Here is a 13,667-nt window from a genome sequence, read left to right on the forward strand (position 1 = left end):
TATGCTAATTTTAAGTCCTTTGAGTATAGAGCAAGGAGAGGGATAGCTGGGTCAAATGGTGGTTCCATTCCCAATTTCCCAAGAAATCTCCATACTGCTTTCCATATTGCAGCCCCACCAGCAGTGTATTGAGTGGACTTTTCCCCCACATCTTCGCCAACATTTATTGTTGTTTGTATGCATAATAGCTGCCATTCTGACTGGAGTGAGATGAAATCTTAGAGTGGTTTTCATTTGCATCTAATTGCTAGTGATGATCAACATTTTTTCATGTATTTGTTGATTGATTGTATATCATCTTCTGAGAAATGTTCCTCTTCTTATAAGGGCACTTATCCTACTATGAATACCCCATTCTCAGGGCCACCTCTGAACCTAATTCTCTGCCAAGGTCCCCATCTCCAAATACCGTTCTTCAGGCTTCAATATCAGAATTGTGCTTTCAGTTTCTGACAATGAGTATCTGACTTCCGGGGGGCTCTGAGGCAGTAATGCAGAAATATCTGGCATGCCCTTGATGTGGGGCTCTGTTATGGGGGAGAAGGGGGAACTTTATTCTTATTAAACATATGTATATTCAATGCATGATTATGCTGGTTAGATTTTCTGTAATCTTCAACCTGAGTCCTGTCTTGAACTAAATGTGACATCTCCTAGTTTTAGTGTAGTTCTGTGTATTTCTTCGTTTATATCCATAAGTTTGATTTATAATGATAATTGCCGTGATACGTGTGTCATATATATTTGTAAGTAACATATTATCACCATGAATTGTGGTTCTTGATGTGAGGGTTTTGCTGTCTCATTTAAAGATTTTTTTGTTTAGATGCAACATCTTCTGGCCTCATTTTCACAATCTGCTTTCTTATAGCTTGTTGTCCACTGCACCTTTATGTATGTGTTTTTAGAAATTCTGAACCATTGATTCAAGGATTTTGCTTTGGGAGTCAACCTGAAGTCTTTTTCCTTTAGGAGGTGAATTTCTATTTATTTCAAGTATGGAAACGAGTGATTGTTAAGGTCTGTAAACAAGTCAAGATGGTGCCTGGCATTTTGCCAGAGGGAGTGGTTTGTGAAGTAACGCCAGCAAGCCATTAAGTGTGGAGATTCCTTATTGGTTGACTGCTGTATCTAGTTTATGTTAATTAGATAAGCTGTGTGTAATGTATAAATACCCCTCCTGTCCTACAATAAACGGCTCCCACTCCTGCTGTATCAATCTATACAAGTTGCTTGTCACCCCCTGGTTATTTTGCTGCAGCTGGACTGCAGCAAGTGATGCCTTTTATTAAGTCAATAAATTCCTTAATGTTATATTTACTTTGTGTTTAACTTAATACACTGGTTGTGTAGTCTGTTTTCTTTCTTTTTTTTTTTAAAGAGAGAGTGAGAGAGGAGAGAGAGAGAGAGAGAGAATTTTTAATATTTATTTATTTTTTTAGTTCTCGGCGGACACAACATCTTTCTTTGTATGTGGTGCTGAGGATCCAACCCGGGCCGCACGCATGCCAGGCGAGCACACTACCGCTTGAGCCACATCCCCAGCCCTGTTTTCTTTATTCTTTAAAACTTGTTTTACATGTGTGTAAGATTCTGAAACAGTGGTGCTATATGGTCTTCCAGTCTTCACAGGTCATTTTCCCTGTGAGTGCCTGTGCCAAGCTTCCTTTTAGACACCCACCATTTTGGATTAGGGGCCACCTGCTCTAGTAACACTTTACCTTAACTAGTGTATCTGCTGACCTTATTTCCAAACCTGGTCACATTCCAAGGTACTGGGGGTTAGGATATATGACCTATGGGGGACACAGCACACAACCACCCCTATCTTTAAATCTGTGGTAGTTACCTCTCACTCTGTCCTTTGATTCTTGAAGCTATGAGAGTGTGGGTTTCCACCCAAGTTTTAGTTACTTCTATGAAGAATGAACAACTGTGGGCTGACATAAGGTTAAAAGCCATAAGAATGGAAAACTGACACACTGCTGTTATTCTCTTCTGCCAAGTGTCTGTTCCCCATGTTCCTCTGCCTCTTTTTCTTTATCCTCTAATGCCTTCAAGTAGTTTTTTTTTTTTGACGTAGTCTTAAAAAATATTTTGCGTGGAATTTAAGGTTGCCATTTGCAAAAAGAGGGTTCCAAAGAAGTTCTGCCGACATTACTGCAAGATTCTCATTTTATATTTCCCTTGGGTTTTTGTTTGCTGTTTTAAAATCTATTTCTCCTCTGGATCTTTGAATTTGTGATTCTAGATGTGTTTTTTCATATCTCACAAGTTTAAGTCAGGCTGGTAATATTCATCCATTTCTTTCTGCTTCAGAATTTTTTATCAGTTGGGGGGATTTTTGCCAGCTGAAATGTTTTTACTTTTGTTTCTCTTTTCCTACTGACTCTGGATGTTGTCTGCCACATCCCATTTATTTGACAAAGTTCTATTTCTCCTAGACCAGCAATAACTGGCAAGAATGAAGATCTAGAAGACTTACTGCATTTCACGGCTCAAGAGCACCCTCTTCTGTTCACTTAGAAGAACTGTGACTTTTTAATACACTATTATTATTATTTTTGGGACCAGGGAGGTTTCTGTCTTTTAATTTTGTTCTACTAGCTATTATTTTTAATTAAAAAATACTAACTTCTTCAGATTCTGGCATGTTATTGCCTGATCTATATTATAGTTGCAAGGATATGCTCACTTTGTGAACATTTGATAAACTGTATAATTACTATATGGGCCTAGTTATGTATGAATATTACACTTTGATAAAAAGCTAAATAAACATTTAGGTCCATAATTCTCCAGTGACCATTGGGACACTGTCATATTTAAGAAAATTATCTTCTACACTCCAATTCTGTGACCTATTCTGATCCATTTGTTACCCTAAAAGTTGTATTTTGCATACTTGCCTAGAAAGTATGTTATGCATTTAAAAGTATCTTACAGATTGTTCATTTTCAAATAATCCAATGTTAACTGCCACCATTCTTTTCAAACTATGTCTTCCTCATTCATGAAGTGTTTTTTATTTTTTATTTTTATTTTGTTTTGCATTTATGGAAATTGAACACAGAAGCGTTCTACTACTGAACTACACGTCTAGCCCTTTTTAACTTTTTTTCTAACTCTCTGGCAATTTCCAAAATATTTTAAATTGGTGCATTATGCAACACAGTGGAATTCATTGTGATATATCCGTACATGCCCTAACATAATTTGATCAACTTCATCATTCAGTCCAGCCCTTTTTCATTTGAGACAGAGTCTTGCTAAGTTGCTTAGGCTGACCTCTGACTGGAAATTCTTCTGTATTAGCCTTCAGAATCGCCTGGCTAACAATGGGTTCTTTATCTTGATTCATTCTGTGGGTGGCTGAGGTAGAGGATCAAGTAACTTTTAATGGAAAATAGCCACCATCAAGAAGCGCTCCTACATTTCACCATTCAAACAAGCACCACCTGGCACATCTGTTTTTCTATTATCTCATGGAAAATTCACCAGGTCATAAACATCTCCCCTCAAAACTTATTAGACAATGTTCTCATATCTTCTAATACCATATATCATAATAGGATATGAAGCCAGCCTGGTTTTTAAAAATCCCATTGTTTATTTTTTGTTGTTGTTGTATGTAAAAATAAGATTGACTTTCTAACACTGATTTTATATTCTTTTATTAATTTTAACAATGCATCTATTAATTCTTTTGAATTTCCCACATATGCAAGTTATATAGTCTCTCTCTCCCGGCTCTCTACAGGACTCTGTTCCCAGCAGTACTGTCAAGCTGCAAGGGCAGTGAAGGGAAAAGCCAGGTAAATGTAGCTCCACCTCATAGTGTTCCCGTCTTGGGCATCAGTTCCTCTAATCCTGCGCTGGTGACATGTTCTCCTGATATTTTAAATGATATCGAACACCTTTTATAGTTGTTTCCATTAAGAATTAATCTGATAGGAGCTCTTTCGTCCTGGTAGACCAGAAGGGCAGCCTAACCATCCCTTTGTAAACTTTATTTTCTACTAACATGCTGAGAGGATTCCTTTTTATCCTTAAGTTTCCCTATTCACCAAGACTTGTATAAGGCTTGACTAATGGTTTCCATTAATTTGATGTTTCACGAAATCCTTTCAACATGCAGTTTCAAGCCTTTGTTCAATTCCACCAAATTCTATTTCATTTATTTTGTCTCTAAGTCAATGAAAATTGCCACATGCCCAGGCACACTCTGACCAATAAAACCAACCCAGACCTGTGTTTTCCATCCTTGGAAGAAGAATCTCTCATCTTTGGATCAGACCCATGTCTTCTCCTGGGAATGAACGTGCTAATCTCCTGTGTCATCGATCTGCTCCTCACTCCTGGGGCTCCATCAGACCCATCTCCCATCTTAAAAGAAACAATCGCTTTTTTCCCAGAGTTCCTCCAGCCTACCTTGTTCCCCTTCAGAGTGACACTTAACATGAAAATTCTCTGTACTCTGTTTTCCATTCCTTCCTCAGCTCTCCCTGTCTGGCTTTCCATTGCACAACTGCACCACGGCTTCTCTTGTGGAAGTCACTGGTGGCCTACGGGTGCCTGACACTGTCACCACCGCGTGTCTCACTCAACCTCTCAAAAGCATCAAAATACACTTGCTTCTCTTGGCTCCAATGTCCATATATTTGGCTGGGTTATTCTCATTGCTACATCTTTTTGCTATTTATAACCTCTCTAGAGATGATCTAATCTAATTTCCTGACTTAAATATCATTTAAATCCTAACTTCCAAACATTGACATCTTTGGCTCATTCCTCTGAGAGGTGACATTTTCTATTTAGTGTTTTTTTTTCCTTTGAACATATACACATGGATGCCAATAGATATCCAAAGCCAACCTCCACTTGCTGTCTTCAAATCTGTTCTCATTTGTTCCCTTTTCAATAAATGGCCCCATCTTAAATACAGTTGTCAACCCAGAACATGAAGGTCAACTGTGAGCCTTCTCCTTCCTTCAATCTCCATTTCCCATCTTTGCAAGTTCTGTCAGATCCATCTAAAAAACCACATTTTCAAAAATTCCACTTCTGGGGCTGGGGTGGTGGCTCAGTGGTAGAGCTTGCCTAGCATGTGTGAAGCACTGAGTTCAATCCTCAGCATCACATAAAAATAAACAAATAAAAGGTATTGTGCCCATTAATTTTTTTTTTTAAAAAATTCCACTTCTGCTTTGCCTGACACCACTGAAGCTCAATGGTGGCTAAGTGGGCTATGTGGGTCAGTGCTTGCCCTCCGCCTATATCTTTCCCCAACAGCAAGAATTACCCTCTTTAAAATGAGATCTGTATGATGTCATCCTGCTACCTAAGCCCAGCTGTGGCTGCCTAGGGATAGACATCAGTTCTTGACCATGGTCTACAATTCTTGAGTTCTGCTAGCCTCTGTGGTCACGTTTCTTACTGATCTCTCCTCTCCTCGCCACTTTCCCCTCTGGCATTCTTCTTGTTCCTCAAAATTCAGTCCCACTTCAAGGCCCTTGTACTGGGACGTTTCCTGGGTCAGAAATGCTCTTTCTCACACATGGAACTGGAGATCATCATGTAAAGCCACATAAGCCAAAATGAGAAGGTTAAGGATTGTATGTTTTCTTTCATATGTGGAGGCTAGAGAGGAAAAAGGAAAAGAAAGGTGGGGATGGATGTCCTAAAAATCACAGGAAGATCAGTAGAGGAAAGGAACCAATGGGGAGGGAGTGGGGGAGTTCTGGGAAGTGGATACTGAACAAATTATATAGTTATATTGTATCATATATGAATATGTAACCACAAATCCCACCAATAGGTACAAAAATGTGGAAAAAAGACATATTCTTTCTTCCACTCTTTCCATGATCAACTTTTATGGCATTAAGATAAGAACCCACCACTGTCATTCTCTAGGTCATCAGGAAAGGCTGGTTTATGGCATCCTAACAATCTGGAGTAGCTTAACACAATGAAGGCTTATTTCTTGCTCTTTCTATATATTGCAGGTTGGCAGAGGACCCCAATCCATGCTGTCCTCACTCCAGGGTGGTGGAGCAGCTGCCAATCTGGAGCAATGACAATCACCACGCCTGAGGAAAAGAAGGCTCTGATGGGCCCAGCAATGGCAACAAGTTCTTGGCCTGGAAATGATACACATCATTATTCTCAGATGTCTTCAGCCAGAACTGGTTACAAGGCCTTGCTCAAGCACAGAGGCAGAAAGAGCCCAGAGGGTGGCAGCTCTAATGGCCGTCCTTTTCCTCATTTAACTTAACACAGTGTTTTTCCACTCTGAGGGATAAATAAATCCATATCCAACACTGGGGTTAAGAAATCATTTCCAGACCTTAGAAGGCGTCTTTACTGTGGTCTTCCCTCCCCCAGGAGCCACCACCGTCCTAACTTTAGAATTAATCCTGCTGCTGTAGTTTGGACCTCATGTGTTCCCCAAAGTCCCCGTGGTAAAGTCTTGGTCCTCAGTGTGGGAGGCAACAGAAATTTTAAGAGGTGGGGCCTACAAGAGGCCTTTAGGTCATTGGGGGTGTGCCCTCAAAGGCCATCCTGGTCCTTTTGTTCCCAGCCCCGGCGTGAACAGCTCTGCTCTTCCACCTGCTCCCGTCATGACGCATCGACTCTCCACAGGTCCAAAAGCAACGGGGCCCAACCATCCAGGGACCAAGGCCTCCAAAACTATGAGCCAAAAAACACCTTTTCCAAGCTGATTATCTCAGGTATTTATTACAGCAATGGAAAGCTGACCAACACAGACACCCATGCTTTTATTTATCGTCTCACCACCCAAGTGTGCGTCTTGTTTAGTTCCTTTGTACTCAGGTACATGGCTGTGTATTTTGACTTGCTTCTATCAATAAATTAAATGTTTGACTTATTGATATTGATGAATGTAGCTATTATTTAAAGGTGCCCATTTCAATGTATTATAGTTTTAGGTTTTCATAAAGAAGTTTTTTGAGTATTCCAGTTGTAAAGTTACTGAATCATAGGGTAATAATTTCTTCACGTTCATCTTTACTAGATGATGTAAAATTGTTTTCAAAAGTGGTTGTAAAATGTACTTACAACAGCATGAAATGAGTTCCAATTGCTCCAAGTCTCTAACATTGACATTGTTGTATTTTTAAATTTTTACCCATTTGGTGGGCATATGATGGCCCCATTTGCTTTGTAACCAATAAGACTGATCATCTTTACATATTTAAAAAAAATGTCTTTATTTAGGGTGATTAGTTTATTCTTGTTGCCCCAGTATAATTACTAAAATGATCACCTCCTTTCATTCTCTGACATGTCTCAGTGTTTTAGTTAGCTTTTCATTGCTGTGACCAAAATACTGAACAAGAACAACTTAGAGGAGGCAAAGTTTATTTGAGGTTTATGGTTTTAGGAGTTGGCAGTCCAGAGATGGCCAACTTCACTGCTTTAGGCCCAAGGAGAGGTGGCACATCATGATGAGCAGAGTCCAGCAGAGTAAAGCTTTTCAGCTCATGGCAGGATCAAGAGAAGGTGTGCAGGGAAGCTGTACCCTTCCAGGGCACAGCCCCAGTGACCCACATCATCTAGCCATGCCCCACCTGCCTACAGTCACCACCCAGTCTATTCAAACTAGGATGGGCTGACTAGGTGAAAGCTCTCACAGTCCAATCACTTGACCTCTAAACACGCCTGCATCCACAGAGGAGCTCTTTGGGGGACACCTCACATCCAAACCATTACATTCAGTTTGGATAATAAATTATGTGGCACTCTATTCTGAGTGGAGTTCCTTCACAATATGGAAATTTCCTTTTTGTTCTTTAAGAATATTATTCATGTGCTTAAGTGGCTCAGCGGAGAAAAGAAAAAAATGGGGTAGACACAGAACGTTGAGTGAAAAATAAACAAAAGGGAAACCAAACTTCTTAGCCACGATTACTCAAGTCTGACTCAGGATGACCATCTCCAAAATAATGTGCAGTGGAGTCTTCCAATGGGCACAAGCAAATGGACTTGAGCAATATAACCCGGTGGTCAAAATGGAAGAATCTGTTAACTTGTTTCTCAGAAATGACTCAAGTCACAATCATTATTTGAAAATGGGTCACAGTGTCTGTGGCAGCCACTCACTTCCCTTTCAATTTGTAATAATTCTCTTAAAAACAGACATGTAAAACCTAATGGCACTTTTGTTACCTTGAGATTATCTAGTAAAGAGTTTTTCTCCCTCGAAAACAGGGGAAATCAAATATGTAACTCATTATGATCGACTTTGGAGGTACTTTTCCTTTGTTAAAATGCTTTCTAATAGCTCTGATCCTCTTCCTCAAAGAAATCCCAAGAAAGCCTCTCCCCCAGCTGTCTACATGATCCTGGCGAGGCCTGTGGAGGCCCAGTGGTGTCCCTCCTGTCATTAAGGAGAGGAGGCAGGGTTTTGCCTCAGAGCTTCTGAGCCTGTGGCTTAGCTCAGCAAAGCACATTTCCCTCCTTGCATGCATGAATGGGGCTGAAGGTACACACGTGAGCTGGGGACCAAATGACAAACATGCTTGTTCAATCTATCAAATGAAGTATTTGGACTTTTGAGGTTCAGCTCACTTCTAATTACTTGAATAAAAAATTCTCAGAAGATGAGCATGACGAATGTTAATTTTTCCTATTTCTAAAGCTCTTTAACAGTTGGAGGGATTTTCTTTTAAATCTTGCAAAAATTGAAGTAAACACAAAAGAATCCCACCTTCCAGAAAAGTCAAAGTGGGGTGTTTTGATTTTCTTCTGGAGTTCCAAGCAACTCCCAGTCAGGGATTTGTGAGAGCACGCTTGGCGAATACGATTGGTAGTGTTTCCTGCACAGGATGCGCTGATTCACCATTTGCCCTGGCCCAGCTCCTCGGCCAGGGTTCGATTCTCACTCCCACCTCTTCAGCACTGCAGGTGAGGAGCACACAGTGGCAAGAGGATCACGAGCTCATCTGTTTGCAGTGCTCCTTCTCCAAACTACCCTGGGGGACTTGTTGGTCAATATGTCATGAAGTCTGGTGGCTGTGCTGATCAAAATGGCACCAACAGCCATGGCTAAATAACTGAATTTTAATTAAAAATAAGACTGAACAGTCATTTGTTCCATAGCTCAGTGGTCAAACTTGCTCAGTTGCTGTAACATTTCAAGTGCTCATTAGCCACATATAGTCGGAGTCACCAAACTGGTTGGTGTGAATGGGAAAGTCTAATGGACAGTGCTGTTTAGCGTCATGGGGAGCAAGACTTCAAGTCATTTTGGTATCTGCCCTTGGGCTGTCTCACCTGGCAAAGACCAGCCCTTCCTTGGCTCTCCCCAGGCACCTGAATCTTCTTCAGGGACAACTGTTGGCCCTCGCTCGTCTTCACATTCTCCCCCTTTTATAGAAGTCCTCTTCAAAATTAGAAATTCATAGGCACATTAGGAAAAGAAAATATTTGTACAGTAACTTTTAGAGCGAGGGGACAAGAAGTCATATCTTGAGTGCAATCTATGTAGTTCTATTAGCTTTATTTAGCACTTGATCCCATAAGTGACACAGCTATCTTCCATCACAAATGTGTCCCTGGTCCCAGGAGAAAGTGAAGGTCATTTCTCATCGTTGCTACTCCTCCCCATGCCCTGCCCAACGGACACTTCATAGGCTTCCACATTCCCCAGACCTGCCTGATTTTTTTCCTGTCTCCCATCTTTGCATTTCTCCTGGACAAACCCTCTACATCGGTAGCTCACTTATCCTCCCTCATCTCTCTGCATTAAAGATATTTACATACTTAACAGAGCAGAAAGAAAACTTGCCATTTCTGAAGAAGGAAGTGAGGCAGTAAATGTACAGGGTAAAACAAGATTAGGCAGGACAGAAAGGCAAAGGCAGGATGCTCATAACAAAGACAGTTGAAAATTATAACTGTAATTGTTCATCCTCTTGGAATTTCCTGGTTGTCAGCACACTGTAGTGTAGATGGTGAGGCTTCTGGATGAATGCTCCCTCTCCGTTTTTCTCTGCATTCAGCTGTGAGATCCTCTTGCAAAACCCAGTACCATTCATGAAAACCTAAAAGAGAACTGCAAGCTGAGGAATTAATTTACTTGGATGCAAGAATTTGGCCAGTTCTTCCATCTACAAATCTGGAAATAAGTAAATATATATCTTACATAAAATGAGTGCAAGAGCACAGAGTAAAGTATGCAGAATATTATGCAGTAGTCATTGGAGAAATCTGCTGTAGTGACCAAGGGCTGGTGTTACGTGGTTTACACATATACACATATATACACACACATGCATATATGCATACACATGTATATGTGTGGGTATGTTTATACATACATGAGAGAGAGAGAAAGAGAGCTCTAGACAGCAAGAGCAAGATCTTTCTGGAACTGGCTCTTGTGATTGTGGGGCCTGGGGAGTTGGGGTTGGCTGGCAGGCTGCAGATTCTACCAAGAGTTGATGTGGTCTGGAGTTTGAAGGCAGACTGGATGCATTATTCTCCCTCTTCAGAGAACTCAGTCCTCTCACTTGAGGCCATCAACTGACTGGACAAGGCCATCCACATTATGGATGGTGTTCTGTTTTACTTGAACTCTATTGATTTAAATATTAATCACATCTAAGAAATACCTTCACAGCAACATCTAGACTGGTGTTTAACCAAACAACTGAGCACCAGAATCTAGCCAAGGTGACTCAATTTTAACCAGTTACCAAACATCATCAGCATGATGGATTATAATGTTAGTTTGCCAGGGCTAGCTTAACGAAGAATCTTTGGGTGGCAATAAATAACAGACATTTATTTTCTTACAATTCTGGAGACCAGAAGTCTCCAGAAGCAGGGGTGGTTTCTTCCAAGGACTGTCTGTGGCTTCAGATAGCTTCCTTCCCTTTCTGTCCCCACAGGGTCCTCCTCTGTACATGCCTGTCTACTGATGCCCTCTTCTTATAAGGACATTAGCCATGCTGGACTAGTGTCTATACTAATAATCTTTTAACTTAATTTCCTCTCTAAAGACCCTCTCCCTGGGCTGGGGAGGAAGCTCAGTGTTAGAGCATTTGCCTTAGCATGTGTGAGGCCTGGGGTTCACTCCCAGTACTGCAAAAAATGAAAATAAGGGATGGGGCTATAGCTCAGTAGTGTAGTACTGGATGGGTGAGGCACTGGGTTTGTTACCCAGCACCACATAAAGACAAATAAACAAAATAAAGGTACTGTGCCCATCTACAACTAAAAAATTTTTAAAAATGAAAAATACAATGAAAAGACCTTGTCTCCAGATACAGTCATAGTCTGGGATACTAAAACTTCAACATTTGAATTTTTAGAGGAGGACACAATTTAGCCACAGCAATAGGAACAGGTATTCTGGGGTGTGGTGATAGAGGTGGGTGCATCCCATGCTAAGAAGTCCTGAGTTCAGTAATCAATGTGATCATGTGAAGTGATCAGGTGGATGCATGTGGGAACAGAGGGACAGTCTACTCTGATGGATGAGTAATCTTCCCTGTGGTAACACTGTTTTCATGTTGAAAGAATGAGATCTATTTGAACATCCATTAGGCTGAAGGAAAAAAATGTGCTATCAGTAGAGAAACAATTTACTACCCCAAAATGCAGGGGCCAGCACAGCTTCGCATGCCAGCATCTCCCTCCAGCCTTACAGTACAGCTGCTGGGAAGGAAGCCTAAAGCAGGTGCTTGGGCTCGCTCCCTTCATGGCTCAAGTGGCTGTTGGTGCCCTCTTTGTCGTGTACCTCTTCTAGTTGGCTTTAAGCTTATTGATTTGTTTCTAAATAGAAAAATTAGTACTTTCACTCATTGCAGAAATTTGGAAAAGTATACAAGTAGGCAGAAATAATTAAATGCCAAAGCAATTTCACCATAAATTTAGAAAATCACTTAAGAAATTATATTTCTTCCAAACTTTTTTTTGAGGCATATGTAGCTTTTTAAATAAAATTGGGACTAGATGAAGTATGCTTTAATATTCTACTTCCTCACATTTTAATGAACATTTCCCTGTTTATTATTTTTGAAAACAATTAAAAGGTTGTATGATACATTATCCATATCCTTGCAGGTATAGTCATTTCCCACATTGTTCTTTTAGTGCCTTCAATGTGCTCTGTGCTAGATCCTGTTTCATACTTTAATGAAACAAATAAGGAGGCTGTTTTCATAGAGCTTTTCCCATTTACGGATTATGCTCATGATTTATTTAACCATACTTTTATCCTGATCCAAGAGAGTTCACTTACCTGGGAGGAAGGCATTTGTGTCCTTTCCCTCTTCCTGCTGCATTCCTGTGATGTGAAGTGATCGCTTGCATTCCAGCAGCCATCTCTGCACCATCAAGTAACTCTGAGGACGGAAACCAAACACTGAATATAGGATATACAGGATTCTGGGTTCTTGAGCCCTGGAGATAACTCATGGGCCCTGTTCATATCAGAACTTTCTTGAAACAAAAACAAAATTCCTAACCTGTTTATATAAAAACTTCAAATTTCTATGTAATCAAATATGTATCACATTCATCAACTCTAAGGACTCATTTTTTCCTACAATGTAGTATCATTTTAGTATAGATGATGCATCATAGTTTAAATGGCTTTTTAAATAGATGTAAAACTCACATGACATAAAAATTCACATTAGCCATTTTAAAGTGTACAATTCAGCAAATTTAAGTTCATTCACAGAATTTTTCACTATTATCACTAGTTAATTCTGGAACAGGGAACCTTATACTAATCAAATGGTTACTCCCCATTTCCCCTCTTCTCAGCCCCTGGCAACCACTAATTTATTTTTTGGCTCTATGAATTTGCCTATTCTGGAAATTTCATGTAAATGGAATCACAGGACATAGAAGCATACAACATATGATCTTCAGCCACTGGCTTCTTTCAGTTAGCAGAATGTTTTCAAGGTCCATTCATGTTGTAGCATGTATCAGTCCCTCACTCTTTTTTATGGCTGAATAATATGGACATACTATAATTAATAATGCTGCCATGAATATTCATGCAGAAGTTTAAACATCTTAAAGATGTATGCTTTCTCTTGAGTTATATGGAAAAGAGGAATTTCTGGATCATATGGCCACTTTATGTTTAGCTTTTTGAGGAACTGCAAAACTATTTTCTAAAGTGGCTGCACCCTATCCACTCCCACCAGCAATGCACTAGGGTTCCAATTTCTTCACATTCTCACCATCACTTACTTTTCCTTTCAGCCAACCTAGTTTATAAACTGAATTTATTTATCCCATTCCTAGCTGATGGACATCTGGGTTGTTTCCACTCTTTCACTCTTATGAGTTTTGCTATTATGAACATTTATGTACAAGTTTTTGTTTGAACACATTTTTTCTATTTTCTTGGGTATATACCTTCAGCTGATTTGCTGGGCCATATGGTAATTCTATTTATTTTTTTGAGGACATGTCAAACCATTTCATTTTTTAAAAATGTTTCCCCCCTATTTTTATTGGTGCATTACAGTTGTACATAATGGTGGGACTTGTCGTGACACACTTCGTAGATACACGTGGTATAACAATATAATTTAACCAATGTCATTCCCCAGGATTTCCCCTTTCCCTTCCCTGGCTCCTTTCTTCCCTTCAATTTTCATATGATTCTCTGC

At 40.0% G+C, this 13,667-nt stretch overlaps 1 protein-coding gene across 4 annotated transcripts in view; it reads right to left on the reverse strand.

Moving 5' to 3' along the window:
• Positions 1-9,509: 9,509 nt before the first annotated feature.
• LOC110598732 (uncharacterized) overlaps positions 9,510-13,667 on the reverse strand; it is a 206,102-nt gene continuing 201,944 nt past the window's right edge. For all 4 annotated transcript variants that reach the window (XR_013435366.1, XR_013435365.1, XR_013435364.1 and 1 more), the window contains 2 exons: positions 12,275-12,377; positions 9,510-10,081 (listed from right to left, as the gene is read on the reverse strand). Coding sequence is in view for 1 of the 4 variants with exons in the window: in XM_078040563.1 (XP_077896689.1) it covers positions 10,071-10,081; positions 12,275-12,377 (114 nt within the window). In the remaining 3 variants the exon portion in view is untranslated. The remainder of the gene's footprint in view (positions 10,082-12,274; positions 12,378-13,667) is intronic.

The sequence above is a fragment of the Ictidomys tridecemlineatus genome, chromosome 2 (assembly GCF_052094955.1).
Source record: "Ictidomys tridecemlineatus isolate mIctTri1 chromosome 2, mIctTri1.hap1, whole genome shotgun sequence".
In the NCBI taxonomy this organism is placed as follows: domain Eukaryota; kingdom Metazoa; phylum Chordata; class Mammalia; order Rodentia; family Sciuridae; genus Ictidomys; species Ictidomys tridecemlineatus.